Below are 17,122 nucleotides of genomic sequence, written 5' to 3' on the forward strand. Positions count from 1 at the left end.
GAGGGCATGGGGAGGTTCCTTTTGTGCCCTGCTTGCTAAGCCTGAGCTGAGCTGGAGCACAGCCGCGTGCCTTTCCCTGTAGTTCTCATGAGGGTGGTGCCTTGGTTAGCCAGAGGGTAACTGCGCGTTATGCAAGGTGCTGCAGCCACGACTGGTGCTTCTCTGGCGTTTCTGACCTCGCAGGCTGGAAGTCACAAAATCCTGGTCGGAAATAAAGCAGGCTACTGGAACCCACTGATCCCTTCTAAAGGCAAGTGTTTCTGAAGTGGCTGACAAAGGAGAGCTTAGGTGAAACAGCAATAGCTCTCCTGTGCCAGCACTGGAATTAACACTTGTAATCTTTGTGCTGAAGTGAAATAGCTGGCAAATATCAAATATAATAGCATCCGAAATGTCCGCATCACCTTGATCCTTCTCTTTCTGGATATGCATTATGGTATGCCAGATGGAAGAAAATCAGTCAATTTAGTAAATATATGTTGGAAAAATCCACGCTTCAGTGGATTTTCAGTGATATCTCTCTGTACAGACATACATCACATGGGTGTGCCCATGTAAAATATTCTAGAATTGCAGAGAAAGGAATTTATAAAACTCTTTAAGAAAGAGCTGGGACAGAGACCTTAGATATATTACCAGAAGAATGTAGTATTTTTTATGGATTTCCGACCACACAGAAAGTAACTGGCATAACACGTCAAAGTGCCTGTAACATGCTTGGAAGATTCTTGTTATCAGTTGGCTGAAGTAAGAAAATTGTGGTTTTACAGAAGAATGCATCTCTGAGTTCTTTCTTCTTTCTTGTTCAGTCATCTGCTAACATTGACAAGTTCAGGCTCCTTTTTATTCTTATTGATCCAAAATAATAAGCATTATGTTTGGTTCTGTTAGTTTTTTCACTGCCCACACTGTAATTCCTGTATCAGGAAAGCCATTAGCTTGCTGCTTTGATTATGCATCCAGCTACACAATTTTCCCCAATATAACAGTCACTTACTTTTGCATGGTTTACATTATGAAGTCTGTACATCTCCTGTGACACATTTAATTGTATGTTGACAGCAGTCATCCTCTCTCTTCACGGATGCAGCGCTGTTTTTGACCAGGGCCTTGCACAGAAAGCACTGAAGAGAAGGTTGATTTCCAAACTGAATAGAACTAAGTCATTCTTTCATTGATTTATATACTAAGGAAATAGTTAAAGATGAGGCGGGGACAAGACCCTGTCTTGTATGTCAAGCAACTTGCCTAATTATGATTTGTGAAGCTGTAGAAAAATTTTCCCATGGAAGTTGTGGAATACATGCTATTTTTTATGATAAAGTTACCTTAATTAATCTTTTCTCCTTTTATTTATAGAAAACTGCCTGAAATTATTATTTCTTTTTTATTTGTAATTTCAGAGCAATTTCATCCTGTCTTGGTGTATCACAGGTACAGAAATAATTCGGGGCTCTGACAGGTTATAAGGTTATATGTGACTCATACATCCAGCACTTAGTATATATAATGTTGTTAGAGACACATGTAGTGCCATGAGTCTTTGAGCCACCGAAGACCACAACTCTTCCATCCATTGATCAGATATTAATTTATGATGCAGCTGAAATCAACTGGACAGCTTACTACTCAGAACAGAGTGGCAGATGTGTCCAGCCTTTAAATAGCTACCACGAGCTGCATCATTTCACTACAGCAATTCCACTGAGTGATCAGTGTGCTTCTTAGTAACTACTAGGGATTTAATCATTGTATCTTCATTGTAAAATATTTTAACACCATAGATTAAAAATTATAATGTAAGAAAGTCCTAGCTTTAAGGTAGCTAAGGCTGGACATCACTTTGACTTAAGTCAAAGCGCTCATGGTTTATCTGGGCACGGGCAGAGTAGTTGTTATGGATTACGTGATGTCCTATCTACAGATTAAACTACAAGTTTCTTCATTTCTGAACGAGGCCATTTACAGCTTTCGGTTGCGTGCGTGTGTGTGTCTCTTAGCATAATACCTTCAAATGATTCATCTTACCTTTCTGTTGTAAACAAGCACCAGCTGCTCTAAAGCCAAGACACAAGGAAGACTGTCATAAAGTTTGCTGTACTTTGTGTGCTCAGTCACCTTAATAGTTTAAATCTGGTGCCTTATGAACAAAAGGTTCCTGAGATTAAAGTCTTCTCTAAAAAAAAAAAAATGTTATAAACACAACTTATCCCCTAATATATTTCTGATCCTGGCTACTCAAGGATCAACCATAGTCCTACCACTGTTTGTCACTAGACCTGCTYGTTCATCATCTCCCCAGTCTTAATGTATTTTTACAGCAGAACTTTAAGACAAAAAAAGTGCCGTTATCCCTTCTTTAAAAATGAAAAGATAAAGATGAATGAAATCTGAATATCAAAGGGATTTGTTCACCCAGGTAATTTTTGGCAGAGCACAGAACTGAACCCATTTTTTTTACAAGTGCCTGATCTGAAACAATGGACCATTCTCTCGTCTCCTTCCCCAATATTTAGCCCTTCCTGCAATCCTCCCAGCCAGTGCTCCATGTTTCTCTTTGCTGTCTGTGCACCTTTTTCCTCCTAGCTCCCACAGGTGACTGAAAGCAGCCCAGCAAAGGAGTGTCAGTGCTTGGGGTTCGGGTCGTCACACCTTCCTCCCACCGCTCTCCCTCCCCCTTCAGGACAATGGCAGCTGCTTTACCTTGTGATAAAGCTAATTTTTCTGTGGGTCAGTAATAGCTATTGAAAACACAGTGAGTTATCTAAAATGACAGGATAAACATAGAAATTCCAGTCTGTGGAGCACAGTACAAGTAACAGCAAATTCTGTTAAAAACTCCTTCCGCTTGCTTCTTCTGATATTTCCCCTTCCCTCTCATCTTTCTAGCAATTTGTAGCACTGAAGTCTCCTCTCAGGGTAGCATGGCATTCAGTTTGGACTCCCTAGGCATTGGGATTTAAGTTTGTATTAACCTAGCTAGCATGTCCAGGTTTTTGAGAGGTATAAATTCGTCACTCTCAGCGTTGTAGAGGTTCACCAGGCACTGCTGAGCAACCTGAACTCCAAATTAACAACAGTTTTGGGGCAGTTAGTGAGTAATAGTGTACAAACATGCCTTGCAGTTTGCTGATGAAAAACACACTTCAGACATCAGTGAAATTCAGGATAGCATAATTTTCCCCTTCCATGACTTAATAACACACATTTTTAATATGATTATGATTTTTTTTTCAAGGAAAATCACATATTGAATGCTTTAAAAGAAAGGCATTTTGAAAGAGGTAGCTGAAAAGCAGAGAGAAACAAAGGACCCACCTGTAATAAAGGCATAAACCAGTTCAAAGTTTTAATGTGTTTCAAATGTGTTTCTTTAAAATATCCACACACGTTTGTACAAATCTAATCTGCTTCAAACATGACTTCTATTACATGAAGTTTAAACCAATTCTTAAGTGAATTAATCTACATGACTATTGTCTGGGTTTAAATCAAATTTCTTTCTCCATATTTCCCACAGTCTAGGTAAGCTAGGTTCAGTTCAGGTATTTAGTTTAGTGGAACTTTGAAGTTACACAAGGCCAGAGCCCTTTTTTGTTTGTTTTTCTACTTTATGCTGCCTCACCTGTATATGGGAGCTTCCAGTCCCCAAACTGCTGTTGGTGGACTGAGATTTTAGTGTGTTTAGATTGAGCATAACAGCATACACACCTGCGCTTTGGAGCCTCAGAGTCGTGGGCGTTGGATCACAATTGCAGTTGCAAATGTGTGAACAAGTCAGAAGACAACTGTCCTATGATAACAGGATTAGTATTAGTAGATTGAATTCCTTTATCTCTCCAACCAATAAAACATCCATTGTTTTACTGCTGCCTGACATTTTGCATTTAAATCAGATTTCTATGGAGACTTTGAAAAACTGTTATGTGAATGTAAATAAGATTGAGCTGATGTTGCAGTTCTTTATTATCTGAGCCATTAAGATTCGACACCTGAGCCAGTCCCTTTGTAGGTAATCGTGAATAGAAAAAGTATTGTAAGAAAGTCTGAGGCATTTGAAGAAAAATGCCTGAATAGATTTGGTGGCAGTTCATGACTGAGAAAAATGATAAAGACTTTGTGGTAGAAAAACCATTGTTCACATCTGTTAAATTGGCTTTTATCTACGTTAGTTTGCAGTTACAACACACAGAGCATAGAGGGTTTTTTTCCCCCGCAGAGACAGAAATAGATTTTTCCATACTGAAGATTTTGTTGTACCTGTTATTCCATGCTGCTCTGTAGAAAGTGCTGAGCTTGAAGACTGAACGTGTAATGTACTGAAGAGCAGTATTGTTTGCTGCTTTAAACCTATCCTGGCAAGGTACAAAGTGAATTTTCTACCAGAGTGGAATTGGTTTTCAGTTCTTGTCATACATTTGTCTTTCAGCCTGACATCCCTGCTGAAAATGGCTTTGTCTGTGGACTCGGCTTTGTATCGCTGGCAGCGACTGGGAGCCCCGCGTCCCTCCCAGGCTCTCTCAGAATCGACACCACTACTATTTTCTGTCAAAGACAGGCTGAAATTCAACTTAAACAAATGGAGGATTGTGTTTCCCAACAATGGGAGACAGCAGAAAGACTGGGACCAAGCTGCTAGATTTTATTCTGGAAACAGGATACAGACCACAAAATACACCTGGCTCACTTTTTTGCCCCAAAATCTCTTTGAGCAGTTTCACAGGTAAAAACTTGTTCAATGATATATGATATTTAAGAACTCTCTCTGAAGAACGATATATGAAGGTGATGGAGAAGGGCTGCTTTTGTAGTTACTGTATTACTAAAATTTAGTTGGTTGTTTATCTATACCCAAATATTAGCTGATTCACACTGAAATGGAGGGTTAAAGTAAATAAATGTTGTGTGTTAAACAGTGTTGTATCCAACTTGCTATTTTGATCCTGAGGCCAACTTCTTTGACTGCTGGAGCAGTCTTCTATGTAAAAATTTCAAATAATTTATTTAATAATTCCTGTTTCTGTGTTGAATAAATCTCTAAATTTTAAGAACTTGAGACATTTTCATTGGATGTGTTGAGACATCTATGAAATTTTGTAGAAGATTTCAGAGGCTTACAGATAATTCTAGTATGTTTTTTAGGGAATTTAATTGACTTTGTCCACCATCTTGTAAACAGTATACATGTATACGTATGCAGTATTGTACATAAAAGACAGTTAGGGCTAGATCAGGTTTCTTTCCAAGACCTGATGTGAGATGAGGTACCCCAGCATAATGAATCATGTCAATAAGATGCCTAGGGAAATATCATTGTGATAAAGATAAATGAAAGCTGTCTATCCATCCCAGCTTTGAAATTTGTTATAATATTATATTATTATTATTATTATGGTATATTAGATTTATACCTCTATAATTTCATCTTCTATTTTCCATATACTTGGCCTTCGTAGATTCCTGCTGGGGACAGTTCTGTAATTCTGAGCATGTGTTTTTTATACCCATTCTGTTACATTGGCTTGGTTTTTGAGGATTTTGCTTGATTTTGTGCTTATTTTAAAGATTGAGGCAGTAGGAGATCATTAAAGAAGTTTTAGGTCCTGATAAAAGTATTTGTAATACATGGAAAACTTAAGGCAGCTATAATACAATGAAAATGTATCTCACAGGCTCACGGTAAAGTAACTGATTAATCCTTTCTGGGAGAGGAAGAGGAGGTAGAGATGTCGAAAGATTAATGGTCCTGGGAGAGAAAATGGGGGATGTTCATCAAGAAAAAGACATATTTTAAATTCTGACTACATTTAATTTCTTTTATGCCCTTTCAGGCTGGCTAATCTTTATTTCCTCTTTCTGGCGGTTCTAAACTGGTTCCCACAAGTGGAAGTTTTCCACAGGGAGATTACTGTGCTGCCTTTGATTGCGGTGCTGCTTGCCATCACAGTGAAGGATGCTGTTGAAAACTACAGAAAATACCAATTTGATAAGACTATAAACTCCTCTAAAACCAGGGCATATGACAAGTAAGTAGACTAAACTGATGATTTTTTCTTGTGTTTGATATAGTGGAAACTGCTCATCTGCTTTCACAATAATTCCCTTACTGCTCCTTTGGATCACAGTAAGTTTGGAAAAGCTCTTATAAAGAGGGTTTTTTGCCTTTAGAGTGTTTGTTTCATTTATGTCACTCACAGTCATCCTAATATCACTCAAGTTTTGTCTCAGGCTACAGCAGTGTGTGCTGATGTACAGGTTCTTATTCAAAGTTTCAGACTGGTTTGCCAGCACACACAACATCTCGTCCAGGTAGCTGAAGGATCTGGAGGAAAAGTGACACAGAGCACCTGAAATGTAGCCAAGTCTGGAACGGACCACTGGGGCTGTTCAGTTGGAACAATGTTTTTCAAAAGTTTCCCACTAAAACCATTAATACAAAAATTAATATTGAACTATATTCAAGGTGAAGCATAACCAGGAACTGAAAAAAATTCAGTAGGATTTCTGATAAGTACAAGTGACCAATACATCACAGTTTCACTTTGGAGATGGTACAACACCCATGTGCTGGAAGCTGCGATGTTTGCTCAGTACTGACTCAGAAGAAAGAAATATTTCCATGTGTAATTCCTGTTGCAACATTTAGATTTCATCAGAGCTTCTTGTCCAAGTAATAACTTGACTTAACACTAGTTAGCTTGTCACTACATAACATTAATAGGAATTTTGCTTTAGAAGGAGTTAAAATACTTGTGTCTGTTCTTTTTCTCGCTTCTTTTTAAGCTCGGGTCTGTAGAGGAAAAATTACTATGTTTCATATGCATTCAGGTAGTTCTCTTGGAAATTAACTGTCATATATGCTGCATATTTATGTGCAGAGGCATGAGAGCCAAAGAGGAAAATGAAATTGGGGGGTGGGGGGGAGAGAAATTACTGGATGAGAGAGAGATGCTTTGGATGTCCAGAGGCTGGAGGACTACCGGAGCAGAAGGACCAGGCTGAGGGGCGGTCTAGGTTAACTTCCCTCGAATTGCCTGCACATGTGTATAATCCACACTGCTACTGACTCATAGGCTTGCTTGGTTTGTATGAGATTTTTATTTATTTTTTGGTTTGTTTGTTTGTTATTTTGAATACTCTGTGTAATGGGCGTGACAATCAATAGCAGATAGAGGAGGTGAAGGGAGAAGTGTTGGCTCTGCGGAGGTTTATAGCAATCTGCTGTTGACTTCGGAGGCGTAGCGCTCTGCCCATTACCTTTGAACTTCCTGACAGCTCCCTTGCCAAGCAAGGGATTCAGAAAAGCTTCGAGTGAACCCTGAAACCTGTGCGCGCTCTTCGGTTTGTCCCAGTTCTGTGCTAAAACAGTGACGCTTCAGCTGAGCAGATGCACCGAGCCAGGGAAACGCAGGGATGGGGCCTCCAGGTGTATCCTAACAGGAATAACAGCCCTTTCAAGATGCTTTTGCAGCTGTGACGTGCTCCCCGGCAGGCTCTAGGACCCGGCGCGAGGCTGGCCGAGATGCTCCCTGTCTTTGGGCAGGTGGAGGCTGCAGTCGAGTGAGGTGGCCCTGGACTCCAGACAGCTTGACTCTTCTCCTCCCTGCTTTGAAGGTCATCCGGATTAGTGACCTGTTCTCACTTTGTTATTATTAAATTTGAAGCGACGTTCTGACAGGAGAGTAAGATGTCGTGGAAAAGTATTCGAGGCTGCTTCTCCGTGAAGATATGGACAAAACTTTTTTTCAGAAAAACGTGCTGCCAATGTGCTTCTTCTGACACTGAAATCCAAAATGAAGAGATGGAGAGGAGAGGAAAAGTAAAGAAAAGAAAGAAGAAAAATGAAAATAAACGAGTGATCATCTCCAATTTGCCCTTTGGAAGAAAGAAGTGGAAGGAAAATCCAAACAGACACTATGACTACAATGAAATTAAAACTACAAAATATACCCTCTTTACTTTCCTCCCTAAAAATATCTCTGAACAGTTTCACCGCTTCGCCAATATTTATTTTGTGGCCATCGCACTGCTGAATTTTGTGCCAGTAGTTAATGCTTTCCAACCGGAAGTTTCTGTGATCCCAATTTGTGTTATAATGGCCATTACAGCCATTAAAGATGCTTGGGAGGACTTTCGGCGGTACAAATTGGACAAAGAAATCAATAATATGGGCTGTTATGTTTATAGCAGGTGAGTTTTGTACAGCTGTTATTCAGAAAAAAGTTGGCTTGGGATCTTTCGTCAAAGGTGATGCTTTTTGTTTAAAAACATTTAATATAGTGTCCTGCTGGAAAATCATAGTGATTAGATAAAACTGGGAAAGATCATGATGCTTAGATAAACCTGGTGTTTGTTCTGATACAGGGAGAGATATTCCTGTTGTGTTTAAGCCTCATGTTCCAACTGGGACGGAAAGGTCAAGTTGCGTGGTATTGGAGTGGCTATCTGTCTCTTAGCTGTGGAGGACAGCGGAAGCCAGGTGCTTAAATAACTAGTGAGCACCTGGATTTTTAAGGAAATTTCAAGAGGGCTTAATTCTATCAATATAAGGTAGCACAGAACAAGATCAGGAATGCAACCTATTTGTATCAATGTAGCCCTTTGCACTTCTCTGAATTTTATACTTTAAAATGTAAGCGGGGCTTCAATTGTATTTTCAGTTGTGTTATATAAAACTGAGTAAAAATATAGTTTAAAACTATAAGATAGTAATATATGCCTCTGATCATTTCTGAATGAATCAACTATGAGTGTCTGTGCTGAGCTCTTCAAAATATTTCATGCCTTCTTGCTTTTAGAACTTTAAGGAGTTTCAAAATTWTATTTTATTAGTATGAGACCTGTCCTCTCAGTAGAAGATGACTTCTTCCTGTTAAAATATCACATCTGAGAGCTAGAAGAGCAAAACTTTCCATTTCCCTGAAAGTTGTTTGTCATCCCTCACATTAATCAACAGTGCTTTATATAGTGTACATTCTTGCACGCAAGATCTTGCAGAACTCTGGCTTTTGTCACACAGTGCTGCCATCACTGTTTGTTTCTTTTGCACATGTTTCTCAGGTTTTTATTTTTATATCTTGCTGGTTAAACAGGGAAACAATGCAGTTGCTTGGGCTGCTTGACTTAAAAACTAGGCATTTTATAAGTTTCTAAATATTATTCATCTAAGAGTTCTTCTCTGTCAAAAATTCTAGCTCTTTGGGTTGGTTACAGAATTGTTTCTTTTGCCTATCTTTGAGGCTGTGGTCTAGCTGGATTTTTTAAACTTTTCAATGTTGCATTAATCCAAGAGGCAATGAGACCTACTTATTTTTTATGGCCAGTCTGAAAGGGAATAGTAGGTGATGCAGTGGATATTAGTGAACAGATCTGCATGGGGAATCTTATTTATTTCCCTTTTAGATAAAATGATGATGGTGATTTATATATAAAAGACATTTACTATGACAATGTGAGAAGTGGGGAAATACAATAAAACTTGTTTTTGTATGAGAGAAAAACGTTCATCATGGAATTGCAATGTACGTACAGATCCAGGTTAGAGTCATAGCCGTGGATACTTTCTTATGCTGAAACTTGACATGGGGCCATCTTAAAATTGGTCATTCCATCCCATAAATAGGACTTTGATGATCTATGAATAAATCTTGTCTAGAATCTTGTCTTTCACCAAAGTTTTATGGCTCAAAAAGGTGATGTAAGGGAAAGGGAAATGAGGAGGGCTTCAGACTACAGCATCCATCCTGTCTGGAAAAATGGTGGGTAATTACAACTGCCATCAAATCTATAGTTACAGCTTATTATATCATGAATAATTTTAATCAGGCTTCTATAGAGCTTTCGGAAGCTGGTATTTCTTGTTCTTCTTGCTAGCTGCAAAGTCATGGAAGAGTGTGGTGTCTTCTAATTTTCTTCCTTATGAATCATCTACTGTAGGTAATTTTGTAACATAGGTGAAAGTCTTTTTCTAGACACTGTGAGCCTTATTAATTTTGTGGCAGCAGATAATTCTTTTTAATGGAGCGACTGATCTTCCATCCTAAAATGAACAATTAGTTAGATTTAAAGTATTAATTTTGAAGAGTATATTTTCTTTATTTCAGATTTCAATAACAAGAACTCTGATTCCCTGTTCCAAGAGAAACACAGAGTTCTCTTTTCCAAATGCTGAATATTTTCCAAAACTTTCTTGAAGGCTTGGGGAAGTGCGGTAGCTTGTCCTCCTTGTTCAGAGCAAAGGACATTGAATTTAAATTATTTGTCCTGTAAACACATTTCTTCTTATTTTATTTTCACAGAGATCAGCTGCAATTGTAATCTAGTCTGGTAGCCAAATGAAGAAAAAGACACTTCAGGTAGCATATTTAAAGAATGTTTAATTGAAAAAAGGGGAGACAATTAATAGTCATTAAAGTGTCTTGAAGAGATATAATGACTTTATAAACTGTTATGCTTTCAGAATAAATCACACAACAGAAAAAAAAAAGAGAACTAAAAATCCAAATGCAGATGGGAATGTTTAATTGCCTCCTTTCTCCTGGTATTCTTTAAAATATACATTGTCTGCTTCTAAATTTTCCAAGCAATGGGGCTTCCACTACCTTCAAAATGTGATTGTCAGAGCATCTCCTATGATAGTCTACTTTCGTTAGTGCTCCTTAATTGCATTCAAATTCCTCAAGTTACCTGGTTTCATACAAGCCTAATTTATTATTTTTCATCCATAATATTTAATTATAGTCTTTGAATATTTGTGATTGTTATCGCATTCATTTTGCTACTCCCAGCCACCTTTTAGTCAAGTTCTGTATCACTCTTTTAATCTTTCTTATAAGTCCATCCCCTCAAACCTACTTTGGTTATTTTTCTCTCAACCCTCTCCAGTTTGTCATTAACTTGCTAACAACAGCTGCCAGTGCTGAATGTAGTGTACAAGCCAGCTGTGGGACTGTAAGTGAATGTCAGCCCAACAGCAACTAAAAGCTCTTATTTAATTACCCTGAAGCTCTATAGTGATTGAGAAGATACTCAGTGTATAATTAACCTATTGCTTGGATCTGGCAAACCTCTCAAAAATATTCCAGGATCAAGCTTTAATGATCTACAAACACTCCATAGCATCCAGACAAGGTTTTACATTGATTTATTAGTTACATTGATTTCACACCTCTGGAAGATTTAACTTAAACTTTTCTGAGTGTTTCAATATATGTTCAGATGCAAATACAAGGACTGTGCACAGTTTAAGATGACACTTGACTGAATCTGCATACATTAGGCAGCTACACCCAAAAAAACACTAAAAGTATTTGAGCTGTTCACTCTGCTTAATTTTAAGCACCTAAACTCAGATATCTGAGAGAGTGATTCAGAAAAGAAGTCTATTTTATGTGCTTTGAATCATACTATAGAGTTGCCTGTTAACTAGGTAAGCCAACAGGCCTCCTAAATGAGGTGGCCTGACTATGCTCTCAGTGAAGTTTCTCTGTGATGCTTTTAGACCCTGTGGTTTTTAAGTAGGTCCTACAAGCATCGATATACTCTTCCTCCACAGGTCCACTGACAACATCAATGTCACAGAAGGTCAGGATGGCCTTTATTGTGATTCTTCTCTCTGCTTAGTATAAGGTTTGAGTTCATCTCCTGCTTAAAAAAAAAAAAAAAAAAGAACAGATAGTCTCAAGCCTCTGGCCAGCTTGAAGGCCCATCACATGCCCTCTGGCAAAATTACAATTGATTTTCTTGGACATAGCAACATCTTCTACATCTATATGGTGCGTTCTCTGAGTGGTGCATGAACCTGTGTAACTGAGGCTCGAGGTCTCCTGGTTTCATACCCCAGCTCCATGTAATATCTTGCATGGCTGTAGATGCATTCTTATGATAGTGACAAAACATGAACTTTGATCAGTTTGAGCATGAATTACTTCATATAAAAGTTAGTGATATAAGTAAGCTTTAAGTAAGGATATAAGGATAATAATCTGCTGCGGTATTATTGAAACTCACTATCCATCAGCAAAGATACCATGATAGCTCTTCGCTTAATGTCAAACATGAGTATATCATTCTTTGTGTGGAACCGTCACTGGCAGATGGCATTCTCTGGTCTGTTGCCTGTATAGCTTTTATGTATGCTTTAAGTACTCTGGAGTTTTTGTACCTAAAATAATAATGGATACCTCAGTAAACAATGGGTATTACTGAAGGCAGAAACAGTGCCTTCTGTTGGTGCTAACCGGAGGCATTCTTCAAACTTCTAGCAAGCTCAGAAATGGCCTCAACCAAGAGTACCACTAAGGTTTGTTATATGTTGCTATGCAACTGCTTGAAACCAGTGATGCCAGAATTGTGAAGAAATAATTAAAACATGAATTCGTCTTATGGTGAGCATGCTGACTGTGTGGTGAAGAAATACTCAACATGCTGAGCTGACTAAATGCAAAGGACAAATGTCAAGTTCTCAACACTCAGCYGGTCCAGGCTGCAGCACTGGAAAGTCAAGGAGGCAAGTTAGCAGTCCTCCTTGTCAGTCAGTGTTCCTCACTACACTGAGGATCTTTGCCCTCTTTAGAAGAAAACCTGCAATGACATTATTAATGCTACCACCTGTTTGTGTGTCGCTTATCAACACCTTCCTCAAAATCCATTACCTGCCAAGGCATTTAAAGCTGCTTCACAGAAGCAGCGTGCAGTGGCTTATCAAACAGCAGCAGAAGCTAATGACTAAAGACAAAAGGCAAAGAAATGGGAAGCTATGTTTCCAACTTGGAGACCTTCAGAATAGTGTCAACATGGCATTGAGTCCCATATTAACTGTCTGAAATGGCACATTTAAAATCTGGAGAGAAGCAGGCTCCTACATGTGACCTCAAGGTAGTACATGGTCATGTAAGGAGGTGACCATAGCAAAAAGCTGCTTTAGGCTGTGCCTCTCAGAAACTTGGTAAGTTAATAGGAGCCCTTGGAAACTAATGCTAAGGATTAGCAGTCATTAAATAACTGATCTTGGGTTATCTGTTCATTCCATCTAGTGCAAGGCAGAATCCTAGCAATAGCATTTTGCTCTAGGCAGTATTTAAAATAAAATTCAGATTTTTCCTAAATAATTTGACCCATAACTTACAAAATGAACCTAGTAAAGTCTAAGCATATGTGTGCTCAAAATGCTCTTGACTTCTACTTCATTTTATTTCTTCATTAGTTCCAGTTCATTATAAAATCAAGGGAGATACAGATAAAAATGCAAGTTAAAAAAAAATCCAAAGCACATGGACATAATATATTTCCAAAGTTTTGATACTTATTTTAAGTCTATACAAACTTGGAATGATTGAATATAGAATCCTTTTATAACTGAGAGAATATCTTCCATGGTAGGATGCTACAGGCATTTTTAGCACACGCAAATTTAGGATCCTTTGTTAGCATTAAGGAACTTGCAGTGCTGAAATAGTATGATTAAAGATGTATTTTGTTAGACTTTAGAAAAATTTCACTCCCATTATCTTTGAAAGATGCTCATCGCTATTTCATTGTGTTATTCAAATCCTGAGAGGAAGTTTGCAGCTATGGAAAATGGATATAGCTGATCACTAATGAGGGCTTGTTACAGGACTGACCTCTGCTAAATAATGTCATTCATTGATCCTACTGGACTGATGTCCATGTCAAAAAACAACCTTCCCAGCTACAGAAAGTGATAGTAGCATGGTAAACACCAGTGATGAATTAGCATGGAGAAGGCAATATCTTCTCCCCTTCAGAAATATCTCCTGCTCAGCAATATTATGAGCCAACTTGTGCTGTGCTCTGATCTATGGATGCATTTCAGTCTGTTCCATGCCTGTCCAGGGCCTTCCTCAAGTGCTAAATCCACTTGTTTGTTTCCAGTTTTTCCAGTTTTATGGCAGTAACTCCTACCCTGGAGGTCATGGCCATAAAGTGGTCTTTTGGAAGCAGTTTTCCTTATAAAAGCTAGTGTAATCATTGACAGTATGAAAATATTTGGGATTACTGTTTGCAAAAATAGACTGTAAAGAGTAAATAGTTGTGTGATTCTACTTGTTGACTGAGTAGCACTGAGAATCTCGGAGCAATAATATTCTTGATAGGGTAAGTGATGCCTGAGGGGGCTATTTTTAAATATAACGTTCTATTGAATTTACATCTGATAACAAACATTTGAGTTTATCTATATATGAGACAAAAAAAAATTTTTTAAGTGGCTGATGTTATAATAATCCAATGACAATTTAGAGGGCTAAAGGAATAGCAAACAGCAGCTTTACTTAAACCTGCAAAGGATCCTGAGATGGATATTTTAGTTATTCAAGGAAATAAGAGTCACTAAACTAATTGGTTGGTTTGATATTTATGAGTGGTAAAAGTTTCTGAAGATCTTCCTCTAAGACAGTCTAGGAGTCACAGGCATGCATATGAAAGATGGCTTTTTTTTCTTTTATTTTACCTCCTTGAGGGAGCAGAATTACAGATTTTTTTCTCACGTTCACCATCCCTCTTGACCTAGTTTTTTTTCAAATTCATTTTTATTGAATTCAAGAACATGCAATTACATTGTTGACACAAAGTAAATCATTTATTCATGTTCCCTCCCAATCTCCAACCACAGCTGGCATTTTTTTATGATCCTTTCTTCCCAGAAATGCCTTCAGAAAGTCTCTTTACTTCAGACCATCTGATCCGATATGATGAGTCTAATACTCACCTCTGGCAGACTTTGTGAGTGCTCAAGGCTGTCTCCATTTGTCTACCCTATCTTCTGATGAGCAGTATMTTGCTACCCATTATCCCAAGGCAGCAAGGGAACACTTTCTAGGCATGAATTTAGCCCCTAGGAATGAGCCAGATCAGCATGGGATAGGAGACATATATCTGTGGCTCTGCTTGTGGCTAATTGCTGTTAATAAATTGGCTGGTAAAGCAGAGAGGACATTGAGCAACTTTTACCTTGGATCACATCCTTGCTGTGTCACAGCCTCGACGCTGCATGCTGTAAGAATCAGATTTCCAGCTCTCCGCCTATTGAAAATCACCACATCTTGTTTATTTTATGGCATAAAAGTATTTGCCTTCTTTATATGTTTCTCATCAGACCATCTTAGATTTATGAAGCACTTCTGTTTATTTAGCAACAGGAGCTTGTGCTATGAACTTTGATCAATGAACAGAAAATGAGCAGTGTTCCCAGTTATGGGAATTGCTAAAAGGAAACGGCTTCATCGGAACAACCTTGTAAGGCAGCCGGGCCAACGGTGCGGTGGGGTGCAACAGGTTGCTTGTGAAGTGTTTTTCTTTCTTTTATCCATCGGTTTAGCACTAAAAAAGTTGTAGAAAGCCTTTGTACCGTAGGAGGCTGTTAATCTCTCGGTTCTTTCAGGAAACAGGGCACTCCTCTACGCAGAAATCGTGTTTCTTTACCAGCTTCGGTGTTCTGCAGCAGAGAGGGGGATACGCCGTTAACCCGCGTGCGGGTCTGGGGTGCCGGGCGCTCCTGAACGCTCATCCCAGTGCTCAGGAAGACTTTTCCTGTGATCTGAAAGAGGTCACCTGGCTTCTCTGATCCATCTTCTCCTCTATAATTAGTAAATGGGCAGTGCCTGAAGCTGCGTGCGTAACGTGTGTTTCACAGGGGTTTATTGAAAAAACAAAGCTGACAGAAGATTATTTTTGTGAACCTCATTTCTTTAGGCTAGGCTGGAAGTCGGCCAGCTGGGCAAGGCCTTTCTATAGCATTTTGTGAGCAGATAAAATCAAAAGTGTGTTCTATAAACAAGGGAATTGTGCAAGAGTTGACACAGAGAGGTAGGACTGCACTGAAGAAGCCCTAGCAAGCAGCCCTGCACAAACTATACACGGCATCCAAATGTCTGTGGTAGCAAGACAGCTCATCTGCTTGTTCTAAATTGCTTCTGTCCTCCTGTTTTTGTGTTTTAAACAGTCAAATTAAGAAATTCTACCAGAAAGCTATTTGATACAAGAAGATTTCCCAATCACTTAGTGTTTTTGTTACATATTATAATCAGTGTCTGCTTCGTAGAGTAATTAATACTGTACATACACCTGTATAAATGCCTTTCAAATAAACTGGTCTGCAATATTTTTGTAAAATGAGTGGCAACATCAAATTAACTTACAACAGCCTTCTGTTTTTCAATGTGATCTTTTATGTCTGTTGTTGAGCAAAAGAAACAAGGACAGGCATATAAGTAGAGACAGACAAAAGGAGAGAGAAGAATGAAAAATTCAAGAATTAGAAAGTAATGTAAGAATGAAAAATTGTTTTTCCAATACCATTATTTAGCACTATGTAAGCACTTCTAACATCTAGTATTAGTTAGAGAGATTTATTTAGTTGTGATTTATTTTTTTTTTTATAAATAGTGGATACCACTTGGAAATGCAGAGAATTTAAATAACCTTTAGAACCATAACCTTTGCAGGAAGCTTTTATTTCATGTTGGTTTATAGATAAGGACATTGGCCAYCTGCAGAGGATTGCCTGACAGCGTCAGGGCTGGCTCTCCCTTATGGCAGATGGGGAAAGGAGGTTAGCAGGAAGCAGCCTTTGCCCTGGCTGTGAAGCAATGCTTGGACGTGTGCCTTTGAATCATAGCAAAACACTTTATCTACTGTATCCCTGCACCACGTCTCATGATACAAACACCTAATTAATTGAAAGACAGTATTCTTCAGGCAGTAAATGAGGATGATTAAAAACTTAAGCAAAAACAAGACTCTGAGTCATCACAAGAAGCCTTTTACTGTGAGCCTGTTAAAACATTATGAGCATTTTCCCTGCTGCAGATCAAGGCATAAGATGATTCAATTATTTGTGTTAAAAGAATGATTTCTTCTCAAAGGTTTAGAGGAACTGGGCCACTGTTGCCTGTGTAGTTTTCCCTTTGACAGATTTTAAAATCTGTTGTTCTTCTGTTGGCTCAGGTGATTAAGATTTGTTAATAGATCAATTATTGAAAAGATAATGTCAAAAAAAGTTTGCTGTTTCCCGAACCGCGGAGACAGTTTAATTGGTGAAACAGTAGTTTCTTTTCCTTAAGCTCCAAACCTCTTTTCCTTTGTATTTCTTTTTTTTTATATT

The 17,122-nt window shown here is 38.4% G+C and overlaps 1 protein-coding gene across 1 annotated transcript in view; it reads left to right on the top strand.

The window, feature by feature from the left end:
- Positions 1-4,448: 4,448 nt before the first annotated feature.
- ATP10B (ATPase phospholipid transporting 10B (putative)) overlaps positions 4,449-17,122 on the top strand; it is a 57,037-nt gene continuing 44,363 nt past the window's right edge. The window contains exons 1-2 of the mRNA XM_026091367.1: positions 4,449-4,723; positions 5,832-6,026. Of these exons, the coding sequence (XP_025947152.1) occupies positions 4,449-4,723; positions 5,832-6,026 (470 nt within the window). The remainder of the gene's footprint in view (positions 4,724-5,831; positions 6,027-17,122) is intronic.

The sequence above is a fragment of the Apteryx rowi genome, unplaced genomic scaffold (assembly GCF_003343035.1).
Source record: "Apteryx rowi isolate R43461 unplaced genomic scaffold, aptRow1 scaffold_90, whole genome shotgun sequence".
In the NCBI taxonomy this organism is placed as follows: domain Eukaryota; kingdom Metazoa; phylum Chordata; class Aves; order Apterygiformes; family Apterygidae; genus Apteryx; species Apteryx rowi.